The following is a 26235-nucleotide window of genomic DNA, read 5'->3' on the forward strand; positions in this document are numbered from 1 at the left end:
AACCGCCTTCCGGAAATATCCCGAAGATTCTCGGAACATCTTCGTATGATCTTCATGTGCCACTAACGGGGGTGGTGTGAGATTTGTTATTGTCCTAAAGATTCTTTGTAGCATCTACTCTTCGCCGATATTCGACCTGGTGAAGTGAATCCTCTGTTTTACTCAAGATTTCCTATTATATAAGAGCTTCTTACTCACGATGAGAGACACAATGTCAGGGGGATAAGACAAACACCAAAACAGAAACAGCAAGTTGGGTTTAAAACCGTTTTTCTTTCATAAGTGAGTGGGCGTTTAGCCCTTATTGGAATCTGTGTTGGCGGCCATGATGAATCCAAAGACAGGAGCGGCACAAGCGATCCAAAAATCACCCCGGATTGGTGTGATTCCTCAACATGGACCAACTAATGCCGATCTTACTAGTATATTCGAGTGTCCTGTGTGTTTTGACTATGTTCTACCGCCAATTTTACAGTGTTCAAGCGGCCATCTTGTGTGTTCAAACTGTAGACCGAAACTAACTTGTTGCCCAACATGTCGAGGACCTTTGGGGAGTATTCGGAATCTAGCGATGGAAAAAGTAGCGAACACGGTTTCATTTCCTTGTAAATACGCTAACTCTGGTTGCGAAGTGAATTTACCCCACACAGAGAAAGCAGAGCACGAAGAATCGTGCGAATTTCGGCCATATTCTTGTCCATGCCCCGGTGCTTCGTGTAAATGGCAAGGTTCCTTGGACGCGGTGATGCCGCATTTGATGCATACACACAAATCCATAACAACACTACAAGGCGAAGACATTGTATTCCTTGCCACTGACATTAACCTTCCTGGCGCCGTTGATTGGGTAATGATGCAGTCGTGTTTTGGTCATCACTTTATGCTGGTTTTGGAAAAACAAGAGAAGTATGAAGGTCACCAGCAATTCTATGCCATAGTACAGCTGATAGGGACCAGGAAGCAAGCAGAGAGTTTTATTTATAGACTAGAACTAAATGGCAATCGTCGCAGACTTGCCTGGGAGGCGACACCACGTAGCATCCACGAGGGAATTGCTTCTGCTATTTTAAATTCTGATTGCTTGGTTTTCGATGCAAATATTGCTCACCTTTTTGCAGATAATGGGAATTTAGGGATAAATGTTACAATTTCTATGGTTAGTTAATGCATTATGAGCATTTCTTTTGTTTAACCCAAGATTGCGAATCATTTTTCTCTTGTGAAAAATATTGGAAATCACACTTTTCACATACATAAGATAGGAAATAGGGTCTTATCTAATAGGACAAAAATTATATCTCCAAGCTAAAAAATGAAAATAGATTTTTTTTCATCAATGCTTGGGGATCAAATAACTGTATATGCCCATGTATAAGATGCTACCATATTTAAGATGTACCCTGATTTTAAAAGACTTTTTGTACGTAAAAGTGTTTTTAATACATGAGTAAATACAGTTACATAGAAGATGTTGTCCATTTTGTTATATCAAAGCAAGTCATTCAGGTTCCTCAAGTTATAACATTTAATCAATGGCTATCACCCTATTTTTCCCCCTAAGTTATACAGCAGATTTGTTGTGTTTCCAAAACAAACACATTTCAAACAGAAAGTGGTTATGATTGCCTCAATATTTCATAGTTTTATCTAAAGCCAACAAAAGTTTTAACTAAAGCTTGTAGTTTTCTTTATATACAGTGGCTTTATGTTATCCTTATAGGTTTTATACAATGTTCCAGTATCTGGTAATGTAGCAAGTGCTTCCCTGTGTCTCTATAAGGTTATCTATTATTTCTGAATAAAATTATTTATTTATTTGCTGCTATTGCTAATATTAACTTTGTATAGAGTACATAACTTAAGAGCATATATATGTACATAATGGTTGCATTTGCAACTAACATATATGATTAGTAAGATAAAGCAATATAATGAGAAGCTATTGAATAACTCTTTAAAAAGCAAGGCAATTTAATAAAGAAAATAGAAGGTTCTCAAAAAGTAACAAACAGTATACATCTGTGTGATAGTTTAGAATGCAGAGTCGGAATAACCGTATTCAGTGTGTATTTGAAAAAAACAACCATTTATCAAATCTTTGGGAAAATATATTGTGAGCTTTAGATTTATAAACATGTGTACATAGCATATTATCAAAATTGACTTTAATAAATGGATGGTGAATGCTATATGCTTTCCATTAGATGGAATGGCAATCTAGTTGATTTGATTCTTTATAAGAATTAATTATCAAATTCAAATTATGGACACATCTCCATGTTTTCCAGGCTTACATCTTGTGATAATTGTTATGCAGAAGTTATTTTATATATACCGAATCATGGGATATTATATATTATACAAATACAATTATAATTGTTTTATACACTATGTTTGTACTAAAAATATAAAAGATAGTCTACCTCTTTCTTTTACCACTCAAATAATGCAGTTTATGAGGATAATTATTACCCATGCCTATCATGCTGGCCCACAATCTTTAATTATATTAATCTAAAAGATGGGAGGAAAATTTTACTAGGGCAAATGAGTATATGTCCAGTGATTAGGAAGTAAAGATTAACAATGCTTAAAATAATTGCTCCAGGTTACTTTAGAGAAAGATATCAAGGACCAGTGTTAGCAACTTTGTGAATTCGAAGAACATTTGAAATTTAAAATGACTATGACCACAGGCTTCCCACCCGCGTCAGTAAAGGATTTCTATGGACATATGTACCAATTCAAGCACATAAACATCTATGAGTTATATCTTCATGCTCTATTCATAAATAAACTTAGTTGGGATGTAGATGTATCCGTCTGTGGTGTTTTTTCTTCCCAAGAAGCTCAATTTTACGAGATTAGAGCGTTATAACTTTGTCTCGGATTTTGAGCCAAACTTATATCGCTCTAAACTCGTAAAATTGAGATTCTTGGGAAAAAAACACCACAGACGGATCCATTTACATCCCAACTAAGTTTATTTCATGAATAGAGCATGAAGATATAACTCATAGATGTTTATTTTCGTATGTCCTTAAAAATCCTTCATTGACGCGGGTAGCCTGTGCATAAACACCCAAAGAAGTTTTTCCATGGCTCAAACTGAATGTATGCTGGCTCCGCCTTTAGGCAGTGCCTATCTATATATAAATCAAATAGGTGGGAGGAAACCTGGAGCCTTCTAATCTTGAAGATGGGAGGAAATTTGAGCCCTACTCATGGAAGAAAAATTAACAATTCCGGGGTTTCTTTATGAAATGGTCCTCATATCCCCTTTGGGGGGAGGGGAGGGTGGGACCCTGGGAACGAGGATGGGGCAACCTTCTGCTGTTCTACCCCCCCCCCCCCCCACGATATCGGTTGTTGTTGTACAACCGTGGAAACGCCCTAACAATTAGGCTGCCTGTGCTTGGAATGTTTTCCTCGTCTAGTACCCAGTCTCAATGGCCATACCGGACTTCAGAATGTATCAGGCGACCATGGTGTTTCGATGGATGGCTTAAGTTGTCATCCTTAGCGTTCAATTTTGTATGATATGATAGTCTGTGTGCAACTTTGAATTCACAAGTATCACAAGTACTATCTATAGGTAAGTTTTCGCCTAATTATGCTTTAATGTATAGATAAACTTCTACATAATCGCGGTCTTGAAATTGAGAACTCTATGTAGACCTACCTTGTAACAACAAGTAAAAATAAGTAAGGTGTAGTATGCCATGGTATATACACTATATTATCGTTTTAAGTAATCGTGCCTTTTTCTAAAATCTCAGCTTCTGACCAATACCATTTCTGTACTACTGCTAGAATGTAGAATGAGGTGGATTTGAAAACACTTAAAGGTCCCTTGTCAGCCACTCCTTTGTTATTATTTTCATTTCATATTCAGAGTTTAACCCATTGACTCCTGGCTTTTTTGGAGCTGAATTTACAAAAAACAGACTGAAAACAGATACCTCCCCCCCTATTCTGAGTTTTATACAGCCCGTCAAAGTCAAACACAGCTGCACCTAGTCAGCGGTATCCAAGCTTTCCAACAGTGCTTTGCGGTCCCCACTTTTAATCCCTCGTCGATGTGCTGAAGCCAGCACAAGTTGATGGTTGCGTGTATTTTTCATAAAAAAATACAGCTATGAGCATATTAGGAGAGTGTCTCAGGACATCATGAAGTCTTTTGGGGCATAATTAAGTGCTTTGCTTATGGATATTTGCAAGCAAAGGTGGATTCATGATGATTTTTTCTTGTTTGGCTTTGCCCAGATGAGAAAATAATTTTCTAATGAATCACCACAGCTCTCCTAAATGGTGTCTTTTCTGAAACCAAATTGATTCCAAAATTGTTTACACTGCTATTCTGGGTCTGTATGACCTGGAATTGATTCGTTTGGCTTCGGGGTGAAAAGACTTATAAAAAACCATCTGACTTTGGGGAGAGGAGTGTTGACTGGCCCTCCCCTCAGGAATTTTCCCCTGGATCTCCCAGAATGCTTTGCAATACGTAAAGATATTTTCGTGGTTGTACAATCCTTCAAGGAATGGACATTGTGTTTTGAGGCCAAGGAAATGTACCTGGAGGATGAGAATAAAGTTATCTATTTGTGTCTTGAGCTGTGTTTGCTGATCTCTCTCCCTTGTGTGGTATTTTGAGCGTTTTATTGAGAGGGGTTATTCTGCTTTTCTCTCCTTGTTCGATTTGAGATTTGTCAAAGAACCTGTGCTATTATTTGGCTTAAGAGTAGATGCCAACACCTTGGTTGGATGCATATCTGCAAGACCATTTATCCCTTAGACTGATGCCTGAGTATCTTCATCTTGTTGTGTTTATTTTGAATTTATGAATTTTTTGGGTTGTGGGTACTTCCCAAAGCCGGTACAGGCCGGTTGAGGGGTCAATGTGTTTATACTTTATTTACCAAATTCATTATTGCATTGCCTTCCAAAATCGGCCGATGAATGAAAAAATGACGACTGACAGAGGTTGTTTAACTTATCGCCTGAGGTTTTAGTGATATCCAGAAGCCTGAGACTGATTCTTCTTAGCAAGACATTTATTTATCCCAAATAACTCAAAATAGCAAGTTTTATTATTATTTTTTTTATAAATTGATTCAGTAAAACAACCTTATGCAAAAACAAAAATGTTCGGAAACCACTTCTTCTCCCAATCGAATCTTCACGCCCTAGGTCCAAGATGGATTGCATTTGTAGAATCACTTATCTGCTAGTTAATTAGTAAAGACCCTCAGATTGTGTAATTCTCAGAAAAAAGCGTGTGCTCTTATCCAATCAGAATCAACATATTTAGTGCAATAAATAATAAGAATCCTTGTTTTTGTATCTTTGATATCACGATCATTCTGTATCTTGATTGCAGCCCGTTTTCTCCTGGCAACCTTGCCCTCTTTATTTCAGGCTCAAAATTCTATGACATAAATTAATTTATATTTCCATATATTTCACTCTTATGCACTCATAGATTATCAATTGCTCATCTGTGTCTTTTCTTAAAGATGGGTAGAGTCAATTTTTATTACTAGCCTCAAAATTCAGTGCCATGCAGAAACCTCCTGGGAAAAAGAAAGCGTAAGTAAATATGCAATTGTTTCCGACCTGGGATGCTTTTAATAAACGGGTAATATACTTGCATATTTTCATAGGGACCTAAAGATTGTCATCTTGGGGGAAGCAAGTGTTGGAAAAACATCACTGATCCAGAGATACATTGATAGAGTCTTCACAGAGGACAAACTAAGTGTAAGGCCTGGCTCAAGGGAGTGATGGGTAATAGCCAGAAGTAGTGCAAGATGAACCCCTTTTAGATACAAAACCATGAATTTTGTTACTCATTTACATTTTTTATACAAAGCGAAAAAGAGGCATGACTTTAATTGCCTTTTTTTTATCCCCGAAACACAGTGTCTTCTTTTGACAGTCGTGATATGCCATGTTTTATGGGGGCAGGGGGCGTAGCAGGAGGTGGAGCACTGAGGGCTTGTGCCCCGCCCTCCAGCCCTACTTATAAAAAAATAAAGGGAAGGAGTTCACATTTGTTTTACAGAGGACTGATAAAAAGGTGCTAGGAGCAACTGAGAATTGATAAGTGTCATGTGTGAATCTCATTTCAGTGTTTCTTTTTACCAGACAATAGGTGCTTCATTCTTTTTAAAGCAATGGGGACCATACAATGTTGCAATATGGGTAAGGAAGTATTAATGCTCTTAATGAATAGAAATGTCGCAGAGGCTAGAGATAGGGGCTGGACTTACCATTCTTCTGCCACAGTGGGCTAGCAGAATAATGTCACCATTCTCTTACGCCAATTCTATCAATTTTCCTTCAGCCATATGTTTTTCATACGATTTGTTGCCTTCCCCTTATTTTCACATACACCTATTTCAATAAACGTTGTCAGTGCAAACAGCAAATGGCCATTGTCAAATGGCAGTTCTTTTATTTAGACCCCCTCATAGACCCCCTATAGTCCCAGATGTAACCTTGGTTTTCCCATCTTTTTAGATGAGAATGGCTTAGTGGCAGATCCAGGGGAGGGGTTTATCTCAGCCCTAACCTTTATTTTAGTAATCATACAAATATCTCACCTCCCCTTCAATCTATGTTCATGTCTATCTCAGGCTTAAACATTAGCATTACTTGGTCCCCCTCTTTGATAATTTTATGGCTTTAACTATGCAAATAAAAATTTTTTTATAAATGGCTGTACACTACATTTATAATAAAAAGGACGGAATTCCTATCCTTTCTCTTCAGGACACTGCTGGTGAAGAGAAATATGCTGGTCTGTCATCTTTCTACTGCCGGGGAGCATCAGCAGCCATTGTTGCATATGATATCACCAAAGAATCATCTCTCAAAGTACTTAACGACAGGCACCTGCACCTTTTGCAAGCTGCAGAGCCCAATTGCTTGGTGGTCATAGTTGGATGCAAGAAGGACCTTGTAACAGATGACACAAGGGGAATAACAGAAGCTGCTGGGATGGAGTTAGCAAAGGTGCAAAATGAGCTCAAGAGTCGGTCCTTACTAAGCTTGAAAAGGACTCCTTTCTTTGAGACAAGTTCAAAGACTGGGGATGGAGTTGACAATGTTTTTGAATTTATTTTGTCTACTTGTTTGCCACTGGATGATGCCGAAACTGCAAGTAAATCACTTCGTCGTCCAACAGGGGTGAATATGGAAGGGGGAGGTGCTACAGTTGAGAAAAAGAAATGCTGCTGACAAAAATATTGTCAGCTTAAATATTATGGCCATCCATCAACTAGTTAGAAAAGTGCTACTGTATAACTAGGTGCAAGAGGTGTTGTTGACAAAATAATGTCAGCTAAAATAATGATAATTCAATTAATCAAGTGCTGCTGATAAAATGCTGCCAGCAAGAAAAAAAAATGATGGGTACCAGAAGATTAGACTTTTACTTCACAGGTATATTGTATTATGAATCATTTTACTCAAATTAAAAAAAAATTCAATTGCACTTTTTATTCATAGGAAAATCATTTCATAGTTGTATATAATGTGCTACCCATATCCTGTTCATTCCTTTACAGTAATAATTCATAAGTAGTGATTGCAATTACAAGTGACAAGTGGGGTCGATTAATAGGCTGTCATTGTGAGAACAAAAGTAACCATGGCAACAAGCATGTGGGATAGCAGTGAAGACATCACAGGGCTGGCCTGGCCGCTGCGCTTGAGTGCTGAAGTAAAATAAACATCTGCCAATCAGTTTGTGAGTAGCAAACTATCACTACTGGAGAGTAAGCTGTGAAAAACCTGTGAGATACCTGTGACAAACCTGTGAAAATTCACAGGTTTTTTCACGGGTTTCTCACAGGAAATTCACATGTCCTTCTCCAGTAGTGTATTGTTTTGGTTCAGCCATTCTTAGAACATTATAAGGAAAGCTCTGATAGACAAGTACACAGGCATCCAAAAAGCGGCCAAAAAGTGGGTCATTTCTTTTCAAGCCCTCTTGGCGGCCGAAAAAAGGGTAATTTCTTATTAAGGAATCTTCATATACTATGCTTTTTCCTTATGAAACCTATGACTGTGCACCCCCCCCCCCCCCTCAATCAGCCCAGTAAAACCTGGGTATGTGCCTGCTTTGATAACATCTGAAAGTCCAGAGAAATCTTTTCAGTGGGACACCCACAATTATAGTAGAATGCCTGGACTTTAAACATTTAGAGAAGTCATAATAGTATTTTTTACCTTTAACGCAAAACTTTTCATCTTCATTCTCTACCAGATTATAGCCTTTTCTACAAACACAAGTATAACTTCCGTCTGTGTTTTTACAAGCATGGTTCTTAGGACATTTAACTGTCTCGCACTCGTTTACGTCTGTATGAACAAGAAGAGAACAAAAGTCAATTAGATAAAAGCATTGGGAATATTTAAAACATGATGAAGCTATGAGATGGCAATAATGGGTTATGACCATGACGATGATGATGCTGGTTTTGCTGTTTCCGATGACGATGATGATGCTGGTTTTGCTGTTTCTGATGATGACGATAATGCTGGTTTTGCTTTTTCTGATGATGACGATGATGCTGGTTTTGCTGTTTCTGATGATGACGATGATGCTGGTTTTGCTGTTTCTGATGGTGATGCTGGTTGATGACAATGTTAATGATGATCATGCTGTTGATGATACTAATGGTGATGATGGTGATAATGATGATGACAGTTGATGACAATGCTAATGATGATGATGATGGCGTGATGACTGGTACCAGGATCATCCCTGGGGTGGTACTATCGACACATCTTACCAACACAGACAGATCCTTTTCTCTTGTATCCATCCTTGCAAACGCACTCGTACGAACCGATTTTGTTCTTACACAACATGTTCGAAGGGCAATCATACTTGCCGAAGCTACATTCATCCAAATCTTTCAAGAGATACAGACAAACCTTGATTAGCCGAGATATGTCCTCGCGTACATAAGGGGCACGCATAATGTTGTGCCTCGGTAATGAAATGTATTGTTGGGGTTTTTGTACACTGCAGGTGCATAGCAGACCTCGAAATGTTAGGGGGGGGGGATACAGAAACATTAAAGAAATTTTGGAGGCACTGCAACTCCGCTATTGGTCATTTCCTTAGAATCTTTGTCAATATTGAGGGGGTACGTACCCACCTTGCCCCACCCCCTGCTACGGACTGCACTGGTACAAGCTGTTTTGGTTACCTGCCGTGCACTTTCATATGATTTCTGGTTAGCTCAGCACTGGCAGATCAAAGGGAACACCTGCTGACCCCTCCCCACCCCCGAATTTGAGATGGTGCCAACGCCCCAGAGAAACCCTGCCCCCCTCGCCCCGCCTTCTTTTCTCTTTACCTTCGCACACCCATCCTCGTCGCGAGTATCCTGTAGCGCAGTTACCGCACTTGTAAGCGCCAATCTGATTAGTGCACTGCAAGCAGTCGTCCTTGCTTTTACATTCGTCTATGTCTGCATGGAAAACATAGGTAAGCGTTTGTTGTATGTCACTAGAAGACCCATTGTGCAGAAGCCAATGCACTTTTTTATTGTATCACTGTCGCACTGGTAGTAGTTGTTTTTCACCCTTAAAAACCACTCGCGGATTATTTAATCAGATTTGATGTCGAAGCAGATTAATTTGTGCTGATGTGTATCATAAAAAAGTGCCAACGCAACATTCATGTTAACAGTACTAAAAATGTGTCTTATCAGGGCCGTAGCCAGCATGAGGCAAGTGAGGCACCCGCCTCAGTAAAATTTTAATGTTTAGTGTTTCACAATTGAAAAGTATAAAATAAAACACCTGATTTTGCTGGATTTATCGTCCAGTGGCTATCTTTGCCTCAGTAAAATTTTGAATCTGGCTACAGGCCTGATTATGAATTATGACTCCGCCAAGTCCACCAGGTTCATTATATTACCTTTACACACGCGCTCATTTCCTTGGTACTGGTACCCAGTATTACAAGAGCATTTGTATGAGCCCACGGTATTTATACACTGTGATTTGGTGTCATCACCACAATTTGCTAGTCCTTCTTGACATTCGTTCACGTCTAAGAAAACAATAACACACATTACTGACAATAGTGGTTACTAAACAAACAAAGTGTTGTAGTCAAAGGGGAGTAGTCAAGCCAGTACAAAATGGAAATTCTACCCAACTAAAGGCACGTTATCAAGATACGTACCATGACACTGATAGCCGTCACCATGGTAACCAGTTTTACACGTGCACGTATAACCTGAGACAATGTTCAAGCATTCTGCTGTGGTGCTACAGTTGTGAGTTCCCGTCATACATTCGTCCACATCTATGCACTTCCGCTTCTTCTCGTCCCAGGCCAACCCGGTGTCACATGAACAAGTGTATGAGCCCACAGTATTTGTGCACAGCATGCGATCGCTATCTGGACATATTGTGCTATTTGTGCATTCATCGAAGTCTGTAACACAACGGAGACAAGGCAGCGATATATTTATGAAACCAGGTGTTTAGCGTTAGCAAAAAACACTTTTCAGTTTTAACTCTTTGTCTTATGATGAATTGCAACCAAAAGATTTATGCTCACAAGGCAAAAACCATCACCAAAAGAGAAACACAATCTATGCTTTTTTGGTTACAAGCGTAAACGATTGTCACCACAAAGAAATTATTATTATTATCACCAGACGAGCATAAACATCCATGCCCCTTATTTCAACTTAGATCTGTTCATCATTCAGCTCATCAATCTCGATTATCCAGAGAATAACCCCCAAATGCCATGCCACGCATGTAATTTTATTCGTAAAATTCCTCTAAATAAACCAAACAAGCTTACATAAAAGATAAAGTTTTCTGTTTGTTCTATTTTCCTGGGGCCGGTTCCTAGAAAGCAGGTATCTCGACATTCTATGATTCAGGGCCGTAGCAAGTGGTGGGACACTGTGGGTATGTGCCCCTCTTCCCCTCCCCCCCATATCTTCAAGCATTATAGGGAAATGAGCAGTAAGGGCGTGGCTGTTGCCCCAATACTTTCTTTCTGGATCGTCCCCCCCCCCTAATATTTATAGGCCTGACATTTGATTGGATAAAAAGGACATTTATCCCTGGGATGGCGTTAACCTGCTTTCTAGGAACCCGGCCCTGGTTTCTTACCCGTGAATTCCGAGTACACTTCAACGCCACACAGCGCGAGTGCGGTGTCCTTCCCATGTGCTCTGACTGACACGTATCGCCCGTCTATTGGTGGTTGACAGTACGCTGCTGCGTACGAACCATGTGGGAGCTCCATGCGCGTGCCGCACTGCGCATTACCAGCACCACCGCTGTCACTGGAATCGCCTGACAAATTCAGTAAAAGGGATATAAAAGAAATTTGGTAATATGACGGAAACTTTCTCGAAAGGAGGATCTGGGCGGTCGTTATTCACTCGCAAGTCGAGAAGGAATATTTGCAAAGAATTGTTGCTCACAAAGAGGGATACACACTTTACCTATGTGGATGGAAACGCTGACAGGGCAGCACTCTGCTCGTTTAACCACCACTTCTTTGATGTTATAGCTCTGAAGAGACAAAACAAACGATGATGAAGACCAAACAGCTGTATTGAGCTGTAACTCGACTTAAATAATCAGCTGTTTATAGGCTGTTGGTTGTTTATGCCTTGCATGCTTTGATGGTCTAACCCCTAAGTCGACCACCCGTGATTCATATCTTGTTTGTAATTACACCCCCACCACAATATCTTGTCTGTACTACACTCACTAAGTCGATCATCTCCACCACAATATCTTGTTATACTACACTCCCAAAGTCGACCACCTCCACCACAATATCTTGTCTGTACTACACTCCCCAAGTCGACCACCTCCACCACAATATCTTGTCTGTACTACACTCCCTGAGTCGACATACACCTCCTAAGTCGACCACCTCCACCACAATATATTGATTGTACTATCCACCTCAACCCGACCACCCGCCAGTGCTTGTGTATATCTCGATTGTACTTACTCTTCCCAAGTCGACCGTCCACCATGGGTTATCTGAGGAAATCGTCATAGAACAGCCGTGGTTATCCACGTCCCCTGATGTCTTAGTGATGTCCAGGGCGTTCTCGGCGTCTGATGGCTTATCCACGTCCGAGCTGCTTTGCTCTGCGTTTTTATTTAATGCGTGGTTTGCTACAAAAAGTAGTATAGGAGGGATACATCAATCAATGGTTGATTAGTGTCTAAAAGAGTATACAAGAAACACTCATTTTCGAAACGCTTAAAAGCTAGAAGTAGTTATCTTAGAACAGCCAAGTAAAAAAAAAAATTGAAAATTAAATATGTAGGAGCTTCTTGTTCAATTCTCAATAACCTATCAGACGTCAATAACGTATCAGACTTCACACTTTGTTTTCAATCATAAACAACCAAAGGAGTGGTTGTTCGACATTCTTTAATGTGATAATAATCCCTTCAAGGCCTCATCACCTCGGCAGTAATCACTAGTGCCAGGCCTCAAGCGACTTCTGTCTGCACCACTACCGCTGGAGGCGTGGTTACCCATCTTGACGCACGTGCAGTAAAAGCCTTCCGGGTACGTGTCACTCGGCATGCACGTACTGCTGCCATGGCAACGACGTATTTGCTCACACTTGTTTCCTTAAATATAAAAGCAAGATAGGTTTTTATAACTGAGTCGAATGCCAATATTTTTATTAGTTAACAAGATGACGAATGAAGAATTAGGTCGTGTCGTGACCAGCGGTGCATCATGGGTATCAAATAAATAAGAAAGTAAGCGTTAATAAAAAGTAGTCCATGTCTAGAAAACTGTATCATCTGTTGTATGCGCCTGTTAATATTCATATAGCTTAATATTCACACATGATTCAGATATCTGGGCTCAGCCATTATCACGATTCAGCCATTAACCCATGAATCATCACGGGCTACGACACATGGATTCTTAAGTGCAACCTTATTTGAAATAGCTGTAGACGCATACCAAGAGGCGGCGCGTAGCTAGGAATGTGTGAAGGGGGAATGTGTGTTGGGCTTACGCAAACAACTCGCCCCTTCCTCCCTTATTTTTCAAAACACTGAATATCTTTAGAATATCTTATGCTATGTCGCACCTACCCCCTTCCAACTCCGTGTTGTTTCAGTAGCACCTAGCCCTCAACACTTGACTTACTTATCTCTGCATGCGCAGTTCCCGTCACTCCAGTAGCACCTAGCCTTTAACACTTGACTTACTTATCTCTGCATGCGCAGTTCCCGTCACTCCAGTAGCACCTAGCCTTCAACACTTGACTTACTTATCTCTGCATGCACAGTTCCCGTCACTCCAGTAGCACCTAGCCCTCAACACTTGACTTACTTATCTCTGCATGCACAGTTCTCGTCACTCCAGTAGCGCCTAGCCCTTAACACTTGACTTACTTATCTCTGCATGCGCAGTTCTCGTCACTCCAGTAGCACCTAGCCCTCAACACTTGACTTACTTATCTCTGCATGCACAGTTCCCGTCACTCCAGTAGCACCTAGCCCTCAACACTTGACTTACTTATCACTGCATGCACAGTTCCCGTCACTCCAGTAGCGCCTAGCCCTCAACACTTGACTTACTTATCTCTGCATGCACAGTTCCCGTCACTCCAGTAGCGCCTAGCCCTCAACACTTGACTTACTTATCTCTGCATGCGCAGTTCCCGTCACTCCAGTAGCACCTAGCCCTCAACACTTGACTTACTTATCTCTGCATGCACAGTTCCCGTCACTCCAGTAGCACCTAGCCCTTAACACTTGACTTACTTATCTCTGCATGCACAGTTCTCGTCACTCCAGTAGCACCTAGCCTTCAACACTTGACTTACTTATCTCTCCATGCACAGTTCTCGTCACTCCAGTAGCACCTAGCCCTTAACACTTGACTTACTTATCTCTGCATGCACAGTTCTCGTCACTCCAGTAGCACCTAGCCTTCAACACTTGACTTACTTATCTCTCCATGCACAGTTCTCGTCACTCCAGTAGCACCTAGCCCTTAACACTTGACTTACTTATCTCTGCATGCACAGTTCTCGTCACTCCAGTAGCACCTAGCCTTCAACACTTGACTTACTTATCTCTGCATGCACAGTTCTCGTCACTCCAGTAGCACCTAGCCCTTAACACTTGACTTACTTATCTCTGCATGCACAGTTCCCGTCACTCCAGTAGCACCTAGCCTTCAACACTTGACTTACTTATCTCTGCATGCGCAGTTCTCGTCACTCCAGTAGCACCTAGCCTTCAACACTTGACTTACTTATCTCTGCATGCACAGTTCTCGTCACTCCAGTAGCGCCTAGCCTTCAACACTTGACTTACTTATCTCTCCATGCACAGTTCTCGTCACTCCAGTAGCACCTAGCCCTTAACACTTGACTTACTTATCTCTGCATGCTCAGTTCCCGTCACTCCAGTAGCACCTAGCCGTCAACACTTGACTTACTTATCTCTGCATGCACAGTTCTCGTCACTCCAGTAGCACCTAGCCTTCAACACTTGACTTACTTATCTCTGCATGCGCAGTTCTCGTCACTCCAGTAGCACCTAGCCCTCAACACTTGACTTACTTATCTCTGCATGCGCAGTTCCCGTCACTCCAGTAGCACCTAGCCTTCAACACTTGACTTACTTATCTCTGCATGCACAGTTTTCGTCACTCCAGTAGCACCTAGCCCTTAACACTTGACTTACTTATCTCTGAATGCACAGTTCTCGTCACTCCAGTAGCACCTAGCCTTCAACACTTGACTTACTTATCTCTGAATGCACAGTTCTCGTCACTCCAGTAGCACCTAGCCCTTAACACTTGACTTACTTATTTCTGAATGCACAGTTCTCGTCACTCCAGTAGCACCTAGCCTTCAACACTTGACTTACTTATCTCTGCATGCACAGTTCCCGTCACTCCAGTAGCACCTAGCCTTTAACACTTGACTTACTTATCTCTGAATGCACAGTTCTCGTCACTCCAGTAGCACCTAGCCCTCAACACTTGACTTACTTATCTCTGCATGCGCAGTTCTCGTCACTCCAGTAGCACCTAGCCCTCAACACTTGACTTACTTATCTCTGCATGCGCAGTTCCCGTCACTCCAGTAGCACCTAGCCTTCAACACTTGACTTACTTATCTCTGCATGCACAGTTCCCGTCACTCCAGTAGCACCTAGCCTTTAACACTTGACTTACTTATCTCTGCATGCACAGTTCCCGTCACTCCAGTAGCACCTAGCCTTCAACACTTGACTTACTTATCTCTGCATGCACAGTTCCCGTCACTCCAGTAGCACCTAGCCTTTAACACTTGACTTACTTATCTCTGCATGCGCAGTTCCCGTCACTCCAGTAGCACCTAGCCTTCAACACTTGACTTACTTATCTCTGCATGCACAGTTCCCGTCACTCCAGTAGCACCTAGCCTTTAACACTTGACTTACTTATCTCTGCATGCGCAGTTCCCGTCACTCCAGTAGCACCTAGCCCTCAACACTTGACTTACTTATCTCTGCATGCGCAGTTCCCGTCACTCCAGTAGCACCTAGCCCTCAACACTTGACTTACTTATCTCTGCATGCACAGTTCTCGTCACTCCAGTAGCGCCTAGCCCTTAACACTTGACTTACTTATCTCTGCATGCGCAGTTCTCGTCACTCCAGTAGCACCTAGCCCTCAACACTTGACTTACTTATCTCTGCATGCACAGTTCCCGTCACTCCAGTAGCACCTAGCCCTCAACACTTGACTTACTTATCACTGCATGCACAGTTCCCGTCACTCCAGTAGCGCCTAGCCCTCAACACTTGACTTACTTATCTCTGCATGCACAGTTCCCGTCACTCCAGTAGCGCCTAGCCCTCAACACTTGACTTACTTATCTCTGCATGCGCAGTTCCCGTCACTCCAGTAGCACCTAGCCCTCAACACTTGACTTACTTATCTCTGCATGCACAGTTCCCGTCACTCCAGTAGCACCTAGCCCTTAACACTTGACTTACTTATCTCTGCATGCACAGTTCTCGTCACTCCAGTAGCACCTAGCCTTCAACACTTGACTTACTTATCTCTCCATGCACAGTTCTCGTCACTCCAGTAGCACCTAGCCCTTAACACTTGACTTACTTATCTCTGCATGCACAGTTCTCGTCACTCCAGTAGCACCTAGCCTTCAACACTTGACTTACTTATCTCTCCATGCACAGTTCTCGTCACTCCAGTAGCACCTAGCCCTTAACACTTGACTTACTTATCTCTGCATGCACAGTTCTCGTCACTCCAGTAGCACCTAGCCTTCAACACTTGACTTACTTATCTCTCCATGCACAGTTCTCGTCACTCCAGTAGCACCTAGCCCTTAACACTTGACTTACTTATCTCTGCATGCACAGTCCCCGTCACTCCAATAGCACCTAGCCTTCAACACTTGACTTACTTATCTCTGCATGCGCAGTTCTCGTCACTCCAGTAGCACCTAGCCTTCAACACTTGACTTACTTATCTCTGCATGCACAGTTCTCGTCACTCCAGTAGCGCCTAGCCTTCAACACTTGACTTACTTATCTCTCCATGCACAGTTCTCGTCACTCCAGTAGCACCTAGCCCTTAACACTTGACTTACTTATCTCTGCATGCTCAGTTCCCGTCACTCCAGTAGCACCTAGCCGTCAACACTTGACTTACTTATCTCTGCATGCACAGTTCTCGTCACTCCAGTAGCACCTAGCCTTCAACACTTGACTTACTTATCTCTGCATGCGCAGTTCTCGTCACTCCAGTAGCACCTAGCCCTCAACACTTGACTTACTTATCTCTGCATGCGCAGTTCCCGTCACTCCAGTAGCACCTAGCCTTCAACACTTGACTTACTTATCTCTGCATGCACAGTTTTCGTCACTCCAGTAGCACCTAGCCCTCAACACTTGACTTACTTATCTCTGCATGCACAGTTCTCGTCACTCCAGTAGCGCCTAGCCCTTAACACTTGACTTACTTATCTCTGCATGCGCAGTTCTCGTCACTCCAGTAGCACCTAGCCCTCAACACTTGACTTACTTATCTCTGCATGCGCAGTTCCCGTCACTCCAGTAGCACCTAGCCCTCAACACTTGACTTACTTATCACTGCATGCACAGTTCCCGTCACTCCAGTAGCGCCTAGCCCTCAACACTTGACTTACTTATCTCTGCATGCACAGTTCCCGTCACTCCAGTAGCGCCTAGCCCTCAACACTTGACTTACTTATCTCTGCATGCGCAGTTCCCGTCACTCCAGTAGCACCTAGCCCTCAACACTTGACTTACTTATCTCTGCATGCACAGTTCCCGTCACTCCAGTAGCACCTAGCCCTTAACACTTGACTTACTTATCTCTGCATGCACAGTTCTCGTCACTCCAGTAGCACCTAGCCTTCAACACTTGACTTACTTATCTCTCCATGCACAGTTCTCGTCACTCCAGTAGCACCTAGCCCTTAACACTTGACTTACTTATCTCTGCATGCACAGTTCTCGTCACTCCAGTAGCACCTAGCCTTCAACACTTGACTTACTTATCTCTCCATGCACAGTTCTCGTCACTCCAGTAGCACCTAGCCCTTAACACTTGACTTACTTATCTCTGCATGCACAGTTCTCGTCACTCCAGTAGCACCTAGCCTTCAACACTTGACTTACTTATCTCTCCATGCACAGTTCTCGTCACTCCAGTAGCACCTAGCCCTTAACACTTGACTTACTTATCTCTGCATGCACAGTTCCCGTCACTCCAGTAGCACCTAGCCTTCAACACTTGACTTACTTATCTCTGCATGCGCAGTTCTCGTCACTCCAGTAGCACCTAGCCTTCAACACTTGACTTACTTATCTCTGCATGCACAGTTCTCGTCACTCCAGTAGCGCCTAGCCTTCAACACTTGACTTACTTATCTCTCCATGCACAGTTCTCGTCACTCCAGTAGCACCTAGCCCTTAACACTTGACTTACTTATCTCTGCATGCTCAGTTCCCGTCACTCCAGTAGCACCTAGCCGTCAACACTTGACTTACTTATCTCTGCATGCACAGTTCTCGTCACTCCAGTAGCACCTAGCCTTCAACACTTGACTTACTTATCTCTGCATGCGCAGTTCTCGTCACTCCAGTAGCACCTAGCCCTCAACACTTGACTTACTTATCTCTGCATGCGCAGTTCCCGTCACTCCAGTAGCACCTAGCCTTCAACACTTGACTTACTTATCTCTGCATGCACAGTTTTCGTCACTCCAGTAGCACCTAGCCCTTAACACTTGACTTACTTATCTCTGAATGCACAGTTCTCGTCACTCCAGTAGCACCTAGCCTTCAACACTTGACTTACTTGTCTCTGAATGCACAGTTCTCGTCACTCCAGTAGCACCTAGCCCTTAACACTTGACTTACTTATCTCTGAATGCACAGTTCTCGTCACTCCAGTAGCACCTAGCCTTCAACACTTGACTTACTTATCTCTGCATGCACAGTTCCCGTCACTCCAGTAGCACCTAGCCTTTAACACTTGACTTACTTATCTCTGAATGCACAGTTCTCGTCACTCCAGTAGCACCTAGCCCTCAACACTTGACTTACTTATCTCTGCATGCGCAGTTCCCGTCACTCCAGTAGCACCTAGCCTTCAACACTTGACTTACTTATCTCTGCATGCACAGTTCCCGTCACTCCAGTAGCACCTAGCCTTTAACACTTGACTTACTTATCTCTGCATGCACAGTTCTCGTCACTCCAGTAGCGCCTAGCCTTCAACACTTGACTTACTTATCTCTGCATGCACAGTTCCCGTCACTCCAGTAGCACCTAGCCCTTAACACTTGACTTACTTATCTCTGCATGCGCAGTTCCCGTCACTCCAGTAGCACCTAGCCCTCAACACTTGACTTACTTATCTCTGCATGCACAGTTCCCGTCACTCCAGTAGCGCCACAGCTGATCACATGAGGTAGGAATGCATTACACCTGTACTCCCAGGAGCAGATATATCTCTCCCTTGTATAATCCTCGAAGCTGCATATACCAAGCTTCTTTACGTGGCTTGTGGACACGTACGGTACTTGCAGAGACGAAATGGCGAATCCCTTGTTGTAATGAGTGGTGGGTTGTGGGACGAGTGGCTTGTCTTTCATGATCCATTCAATCTTTACTCTCGGGTCACTGTACACGGTGCACGTGAGTTCAGTGTCGCTGGATGCGGAGAGCTCTCCTGTCTTGGTCATTGCGACGGATGGAGGGGGGACTGTGTGGGAAGAGATGAACATGAACATGGATGAACACCAGCATGGCACACAAACCCGTCATAATAAAATCCTTACAGGATACCTCGTCCCCTCAGTAACCCGAGCCCCCGCTAACTCCAACCAACCAAAGTTTCCCTCGGATTTACCTGACGCATTTAATGTAATTTTATCCCGGTAACTCAAGTCTTCTATGTATCACAATCTTCTTCATTTTCATCATTGATATTACTGTCTTAGGTTTAGTCACCGAGGCTTCGAGTAAACTTGATTGAACAGTACCAATCTAGAACGCACCTGTATCGTTATTGCGGTAGCCATGAAGATCAAACGCAAAGCAGGGCTTTCCGTGTGATGTCTTGGGCGTAATTCGTACAAAGCGCGCCACCACAGGTCTCACCAACCAGCTGACTGCTGTTCCGGTACCATCACTGTTCCCTTTGACTAGCTGCACAAACACAATAGGCACGTGAATAAGTTGTAGACACAAGAAACAAAGGTTTATGTTGAAGGTGGCGACGAAGTGACAACAGGACGAGAAAAACGACACCCGTGCTAAACGGCGCAAGTATTGCTAAAAAATAAAACATAGTAGCTTTGTTTATTTGTTTGGCCGAAGAATCTATGATCTGCATAACATGTTGCACCATGCTACGAAGTTGGCCAAAACTTTCTTTGTCTTGAGGTCAACCGGGCGAAAACGCTGTTGATGATGATGTTGAATATTGTTTTTGCTTATGATGATCTTTGATTTACGACAACAATGGTGATTGCACTATAGTCTTTTGATGCTGTTTTTTTTGTAATAATAATGATGTCCATAGTTGATAATGATGACAATGATAACACGATGAAAATTGCGTTGAAGATGGCAATCATAATGGCGATGACTGCACGGATGACTAAAGAGGCCAGTTTTGTTCGGGCTTCTCTATCAACAACTTACCTCAGTCGAGTTGAACCACGAGTCTTGAGCCAGAGCGAATTGCAAAGTGTATGTCTTCACCCAGTTGTTCGTATCGCCACGTGTAGCAACACCCGTTATCACGTGATTGACTTGCAAGTCTACCTGCACATACCGGAAACCCTGTGGATCCGCATTCTGTTCGGCGCACCACCGAAAACCGCTGTACAAGCGCACTAGGTTAGCGTCAAATGACGGATCATCACTCGTTATTTGGGAACTCGCAACTCGTGTTTGTCCTGACTCGATACCAACGGGTGATCGCCATCCTATAAAAAAATCATTTTTCCACATAATGATATTTCAGTCTGAATCTTTCTGTGGATAATGAAAAAAATGTGCCATGAGTACATATACCTTGCGGTACACCAAAGACGTCAATTCGCATGGTTTTATGCGAGTAGAACTCCACAGGATAGACTCGGATGAACTTGGCCACAACAGGACGCTGTAGGACGTGCTTGGCGGTATCGAAGCGATCTTTGCTTCCAGGAATAAGAAACTCCTACAAACAAGAAGATACACATACATTATACATTTTATATCAATAGAATTCTCGAAACTCCTACAAACAAGAAGATACGCATACATTACACATTTTATATCAATAGAATTCTCGAATTACAAGAAGTCTAAGAATGATACTAATTTCGCCCATTCTTCCTACCTCGCCGTCGTCCTTGGGTGAGTAGAACTTCCAGTCTCTCCCATCCTGAGACACCTGAAGCTTGTACGATTTTACAAACTCGTTGTTCTTTATTACCCCACTGCCTTGAATAGCCATTCCGCACAACACCACAGGGTACCCGAAGTCCACCTCAAGATATTCATCGTCGCCTGCGTCCGGACCGACCGCCCATCCAAACGGACCGTTCAATCTTCCAGAGAAGCCTGCGTAAGCTGGTGCGTATCTTGAGGTTGCGCGTATCTTATAGTCCGGGATAGATCCTCCCAATCGGATACCACCAGATGTTCGTTGACAGACTAGCACAAATTAAAAAACAAATCAATTGACCCTCAAAAACTAAAGAAGGGGAAAAATCAAGTATAAAGGAAGCTTTCTCCCTCCCTCCCTCCATCCCCCCTCTCTCTCTCCCTTCCTCCCTCCATCCCCCCTCTCTGTCTCCCTCCCTTCCACTATCCCCCTCTCTTTCTCCCTTCCTCCCTTCATCCCCCCTCTCTCTCTCCCTTCCTCCCTCCATCCCCCCTCTCTCTCTCCCTTCCTCCCTCCATCCCCCCTCTCTTTCTCCCTCCCTTCCACTATCCCCCCTCTCTCTCCCTCCCTTCCTCCATCCCCCCTCTCTCTCCCTCCCTTTCTCCAACCCCCCTTTCTTTCTCCCTCACTTCCTCCATTCCCGTCTCTTTCTCCCTCCCTTCCTCCATTCCCCCCCTCTTTCTCCCTCCCTACCACTATCCCCCCTCTCTTTCTCTTTTCTCTTTTCTCCTTTCTCCTTTCTCCTTTCTCCTCTCTCTCTCTCTCTCTCTCTCTCTCTCTCTCTCTCTCTCTCTCTCTCTCTCTCTCTCTCTCTCTCTCTCTCTCTCTCTCTCTCTCTCTCTCTCTCTCTCTCTCTCTCTCTCTCTCTCTCTCTCTCTCTCTCTTTTTCCCTCTCGCTCGCTTGCTCTCTATCTCTCCTTTTGCTTTCTTTCTATTATAAGGTGCACTTTTTACCGGAAAGAGAAGAGCCGTAGAGCTCCACTCTCATGCACGCAAAGCCGCTATAATCTTGCGGTAGGACGCGAACATACCGCGCCCTAATAGGGTTGTCCAGCTGATGCTTCACAACAGAGCTCTTGTCAAAGCTGCCCGCGAAAAGCTGGAAATCATTTTACAGAAAGCAATATAAGTATTTTGGTAGAAAACACTTGCATTCACTGGACCTGGGGCAGTGTGGCGCGAGGTGCGTTGCGTGACTTGCTGTAAAGGAGACTGCACATTCTAGCTTTTTTATTTGTCAGGACTAGTGTTCTTTTTTTCTAATAGTGAATTTAAATTGTGTTAAACACTGACAACGCACAACTGATCACATATAGCCCTTACAATAGAAGCAGGAGGTAACGTGACGCAAACATTAAATAGGAAACGGAAATGGTTCTGAAGAAAGAAAAGTAGGGTACCTCATTGGCGCCACGTCCTATCGCCTTGTAACTATTGCCTTGCCAATCCGTACCCACTTCAGAATACTGTACGTGGTATGACGTCACCCATGATTCTGATTTGCTGTCTCCCTGTGTTGCTATAGCACAGATCACGTGATCGTCACCAAGATCGAACTGTATCCAAGGTTTATCATCGTCACTAGATGCGCACCAAGCGTTATCTAACCCAAGTCTAGCGTGACTGGCGGCGGAATCTTTGTCTATGATTGAAGAAGATGTGATGTGGCTATCGGGGATCCTGTGGTCTCCAACGCCGAGCGGCGACTGATCACAAGACTCTGTCAAAAAAATTTAATCGTGAAAAATCGATGAAAACAAATCCCTAAAAAGATGTGTAAAAAAAAAAGATGAAGGTTGACTGGAGAGGTTTTAATATTAGATGTATGTTTTTCATTCGTATGTTTTTCATTCTGCGTAGTCTTGCAGAGACTTTTAATTTTTTAAAACTTAAAATTTATAGAACTACGCAGCGGCCTTCCTACCTAAACAACCAAACAGTTCGACTCTCAGACAGATGGAGGAATGCCTTCCTACCTAAACAACCAAACAGTTCGACTCTCAGACAGATGGAGGAAGGCCTTCCTACCTAAACAACCAAACAGTTCTAATCTCAGACAGATGGAGGGATGCCTTCCTACCTAAACAACCAAACAGTTCGACTCTCAGACAGATGGAGGAATGCCTTCCTACCTTAACAACCAAACAGTTCGACTCTCAGACAGATGGAGGAATGCCTTCCTACCTAAACAACCAAACAGTTCGACTCTCAGACAGATGGAGGAATGCCAGGCGGTAGGGTTGATGCGGATGTATCTCGCTCGGATGTGCTTACTGAGCCAATTCACGCGAACCTGGATAGCGTCTTTATTCCCCTCGAACGAGTGCTGTACAACAGAAAAAAATCGTATTGTCTGAGGGGATTAAATTATTCCGCAGATAAAATGCACCATCTGGTGCCTAGCCAGGAATTGCCAGTTTACACTCATTAATTTCATAAACAAGCAAGTTGACTATCCCGTCAACTTTGTTTCCAGACATTGAAGAAGAATTTTATTGTGTACATGCATGTAAGGTTTTGTATCTAGAATTGGAAAATTTTAGAACTCTGTATTCCTATCCCCTCCCCTCCCCTTGTACTGTACTACGAGGTTTTCTCTTACCGTATATTGACCGTCCAGTTTGTAATCATTGAAGGTGCTGTTGGTCATACCATGCTGGAGCACAAAAGAAGACACCCATCCCCCTTCGCACCCCTGGATAGCCACGCCCGATACAGTCCGCGCAGACATCAAGTCGATCTGGAGGTATTGGCCTTGCGTTGCTTCAGCTGCGGACCAGCCTTTAGATGAATAGAGACGAGCGAAGTGGGCGTTGTCGGGGTGCGAAGATGCCGCAAAGGTGTTGCTTCCAAAAGCTCCGATCTCTAGTCCAAGTGGCTCAGAGCAACCTAAGATAGCATAGTGACTCACTCATACAAAAACACTTATTTGAAAAAAAAACATTTTGTTTTTGTGTATCGCAGAGGATACAAAACTTTTCAACAAAGACGAAAACAATACCGCAAGAAGTAATTTCGAAACTAACAATGCGGGGGCATAGGGGACTTGCACTAAGTATCACGTGACTTGTGGCAAATTCACGACAAAATGAAGGCAAAAATTGCTACGCCCCTCACTCTAGACAGCAACGTACAAAGATATTTCAATAAAAAACTCTGGCTGATTCTTTAGCACTGAATAAGTTTTGCAGCTAAGAGCCGGGGCGCGCAAGTTTGTCCCCCCAAAAGTCACGTGATTTCGTAGTGGAAGTAGCCACGGGCTTGGTGATCTGGCCTTCCCGCCATGCCAAGCAGCTGTGAGCTTATTACATCAGTCAATATTTTCGCGTTCAAAATGAATACTTACCTTGTGCGCGCGACCAGCTTCAAGTATTCAAATAATATCATTATAGATTCCACAGGAAGACAGGGCCGGGTTCCTGGAAAGCAACGCTATCCCAAAGATCAATACTCTTCTTATCCAATCCAATAGATACCGTATTTATCCCTGGGTTAGCGCTAACTTACTTTCAACCGGCCCATGGTCTTTAGAAAAAAGGTGAAGTAACGATTACAGAAGGAGACGAAATACAGATACCTTCATCTAGTACTCCAAATAGCTCCACCCTGAGGCATTTATGACCGTAAAACTCCACCGGTACGAAACGAATAAACTTGGCTTTGATTGGAGTCCTCAATGGAAATTTAACTGACTTGCTAACTTTGATACGCCCTCTCTGGAAAACCTGAAATAAGAAAATGGAAATCAGCAGATCAGCAGAGGCGGATCTAGGGGTGGGCCGAACAGTCCCCCCCCTATTTTCAGACATTTGGCTTCTGAATAACAAGAAATATAAGGAAATCTATGGATGGACAATGAACCCCCCCCCCCCCCCCCAGTCTTGAAAGTATTGCCTCGGCACCCCTTTTTGAAACTTCTGGATCCGCCCCCGATCAGTGATGTCGACAGCAATTTCTAATTTTTATTTGGGGGTGGGGGTAGGGGGAGGTATCTTTCTTCCCCATTCTACCGCCGTTACTCTGTCTTTAGTGCGAGTCATATGCGATCGAAAAGATAAAGCGACTTTTAATATTAAGAATTATGTTGCGAATCACGAATGAATTGACTTTAGCATACCTTGTCCTCCCCTGGCGTTTCTTGATAAGTTGCCCAGAAGGCATTATCCATCGAATACAGAACCCTATAGCTAGTCGTGAATTCATTGCTGCTTTCGTAACCTTTCGACGCTACGGCGCATATCTGGTGTACGCGACCAAGGTCTATTTGCAGGTAATCGTTTGGATTGTCGACCTTTTCAGCGCACCATGCGGCCAAACCATCGCTGTATCTTGCATTGAAAGGTTGAAAGTTCTTATTGTAGACACTTGATGATGAAAAGTGCTGATCCGTGAACAGGGATCGGCTGCTTAAGTCGAGTTGATATTCTGCACAGTCTGTGAGAGAAACGAACAAATAATGAAGAAGACCAATAATGCCGCCATTTTCGCGCGATACCAAGTCACACTAAGCAGTCATTTCCATAGGCCAACTCAAGCGAGTAACTGGGATATTTTTAATAAAATATTACAACGATAAAGTATCTTATCTCATTCATGAATGATTATTTTGCTAACAAACCGTTGTATTTTCAAATGTGAGCAATTTCAACTGGAGTGGTTGATTGACATTCTTGCCCATCATCCAACATTGTGCATGAGGTATCTGTTGTTTTGACCTTCCACGCTACGTGCGTTTCTCAACAATCTGACCTTAATTTAGCATTGTCCAACATCGATAGCACATAGCCTCTAAAAATTAACTGCTATAAAACATATTGTTGGACCTAGAAAAGCTCCTCGTTTCTTACAATAATGCTGGGGATGTTTTTGCACTGGCATATATCGCACACGGCGATATACATTTTAGTCAGTAGACCACAATAATTTGACAGAGAGATTTAAACCAGAACAGCATTCTGGCATTCTAGGTACATTGCATCCAGTAGATGTCATGGTCTTTACCCACCTAATTCTGTGGCAGTGTAAGGTGTTGTGAAGATGCAGAGAAGCACATAAATGACTGCCCATCTCCGCATGCTGGTGTCGAATAGCCGAAGCTATTCTGTCCGTCCTGTCCGTTCGCTGGCTCGCCCTAGCTTGCGTCACAAAAAGGAATTTTTGCTTTATGAAAGAATCGAGCGTTTAGAATACGATTGGACGTTCTATAACGCCATTATTACAAAATTTTGAGAAATTTCTGTTTTTACTTA

General features: G+C 43.0%; 3 protein-coding genes across 3 annotated transcripts; 2 read left to right on the forward strand and 1 right to left on the reverse strand.

Moving 5' to 3' along the window:
• The first annotated feature begins 106 nt into the window (after positions 1–106).
• Positions 107–2189, forward strand: LOC5516955 (E3 ubiquitin-protein ligase SIAH1A). The gene has a single exon (XM_001637014.3). The coding sequence runs from the start codon at positions 326–328 to the stop codon at positions 1163–1165; it is 840 nt and encodes a 279-aa protein (XP_001637064.2). The 5' UTR covers positions 107–325; the 3' UTR covers positions 1166–2189.
• Positions 2190–3440: 1251 nt separating this feature from the next.
• LOC5516968 (ras-related protein Rab-20) lies at positions 3441–7498 on the forward strand. The gene is made up of 5 exons (XM_001637013.3): positions 3441–3595; positions 5517–5589; positions 5664–5760; positions 6148–6204; positions 6775–7498. The coding sequence occupies exons 2-5, from the start codon at positions 5561–5563 to the stop codon at positions 7240–7242; spliced, it is 651 nt and encodes a 216-aa protein (XP_001637063.2). The 5' UTR covers positions 3441–3595; positions 5517–5560; the 3' UTR covers positions 7243–7498.
• Positions 7489–26138, reverse strand: LOC5516958. The gene is made up of 22 exons (XM_048725338.1): positions 25992–26138; positions 25104–25420; positions 24564–24711; positions 23589–23875; positions 23171–23312; positions 22387–22706; positions 21941–22085; positions 20939–21255; positions 20629–20776; positions 20254–20540; positions 19605–19755; positions 18959–19309; positions 12487–12657; positions 12020–12189; positions 11499–11568; positions 11161–11346; positions 10211–10465; positions 9941–10075; positions 9375–9488; positions 8802–8924; positions 8236–8367; positions 7489–7721 (listed from the first exon to the last, which is right to left on the reverse strand). Exons 1-22 carry the CDS (start codon positions 26059–26061, stop codon positions 7621–7623), a joined length of 4140 nt encoding a protein of 1379 aa, XP_048581295.1. The 5' UTR covers positions 26062–26138; the 3' UTR covers positions 7489–7620.
• Positions 26139–26235: the final 97 nt, after the last annotated feature.

This window comes from Nematostella vectensis, chromosome 3 (genome assembly GCF_932526225.1).
Source record: "Nematostella vectensis chromosome 3, jaNemVect1.1, whole genome shotgun sequence".
In the NCBI taxonomy this organism is placed as follows: domain Eukaryota; kingdom Metazoa; phylum Cnidaria; class Anthozoa; order Actiniaria; family Edwardsiidae; genus Nematostella; species Nematostella vectensis.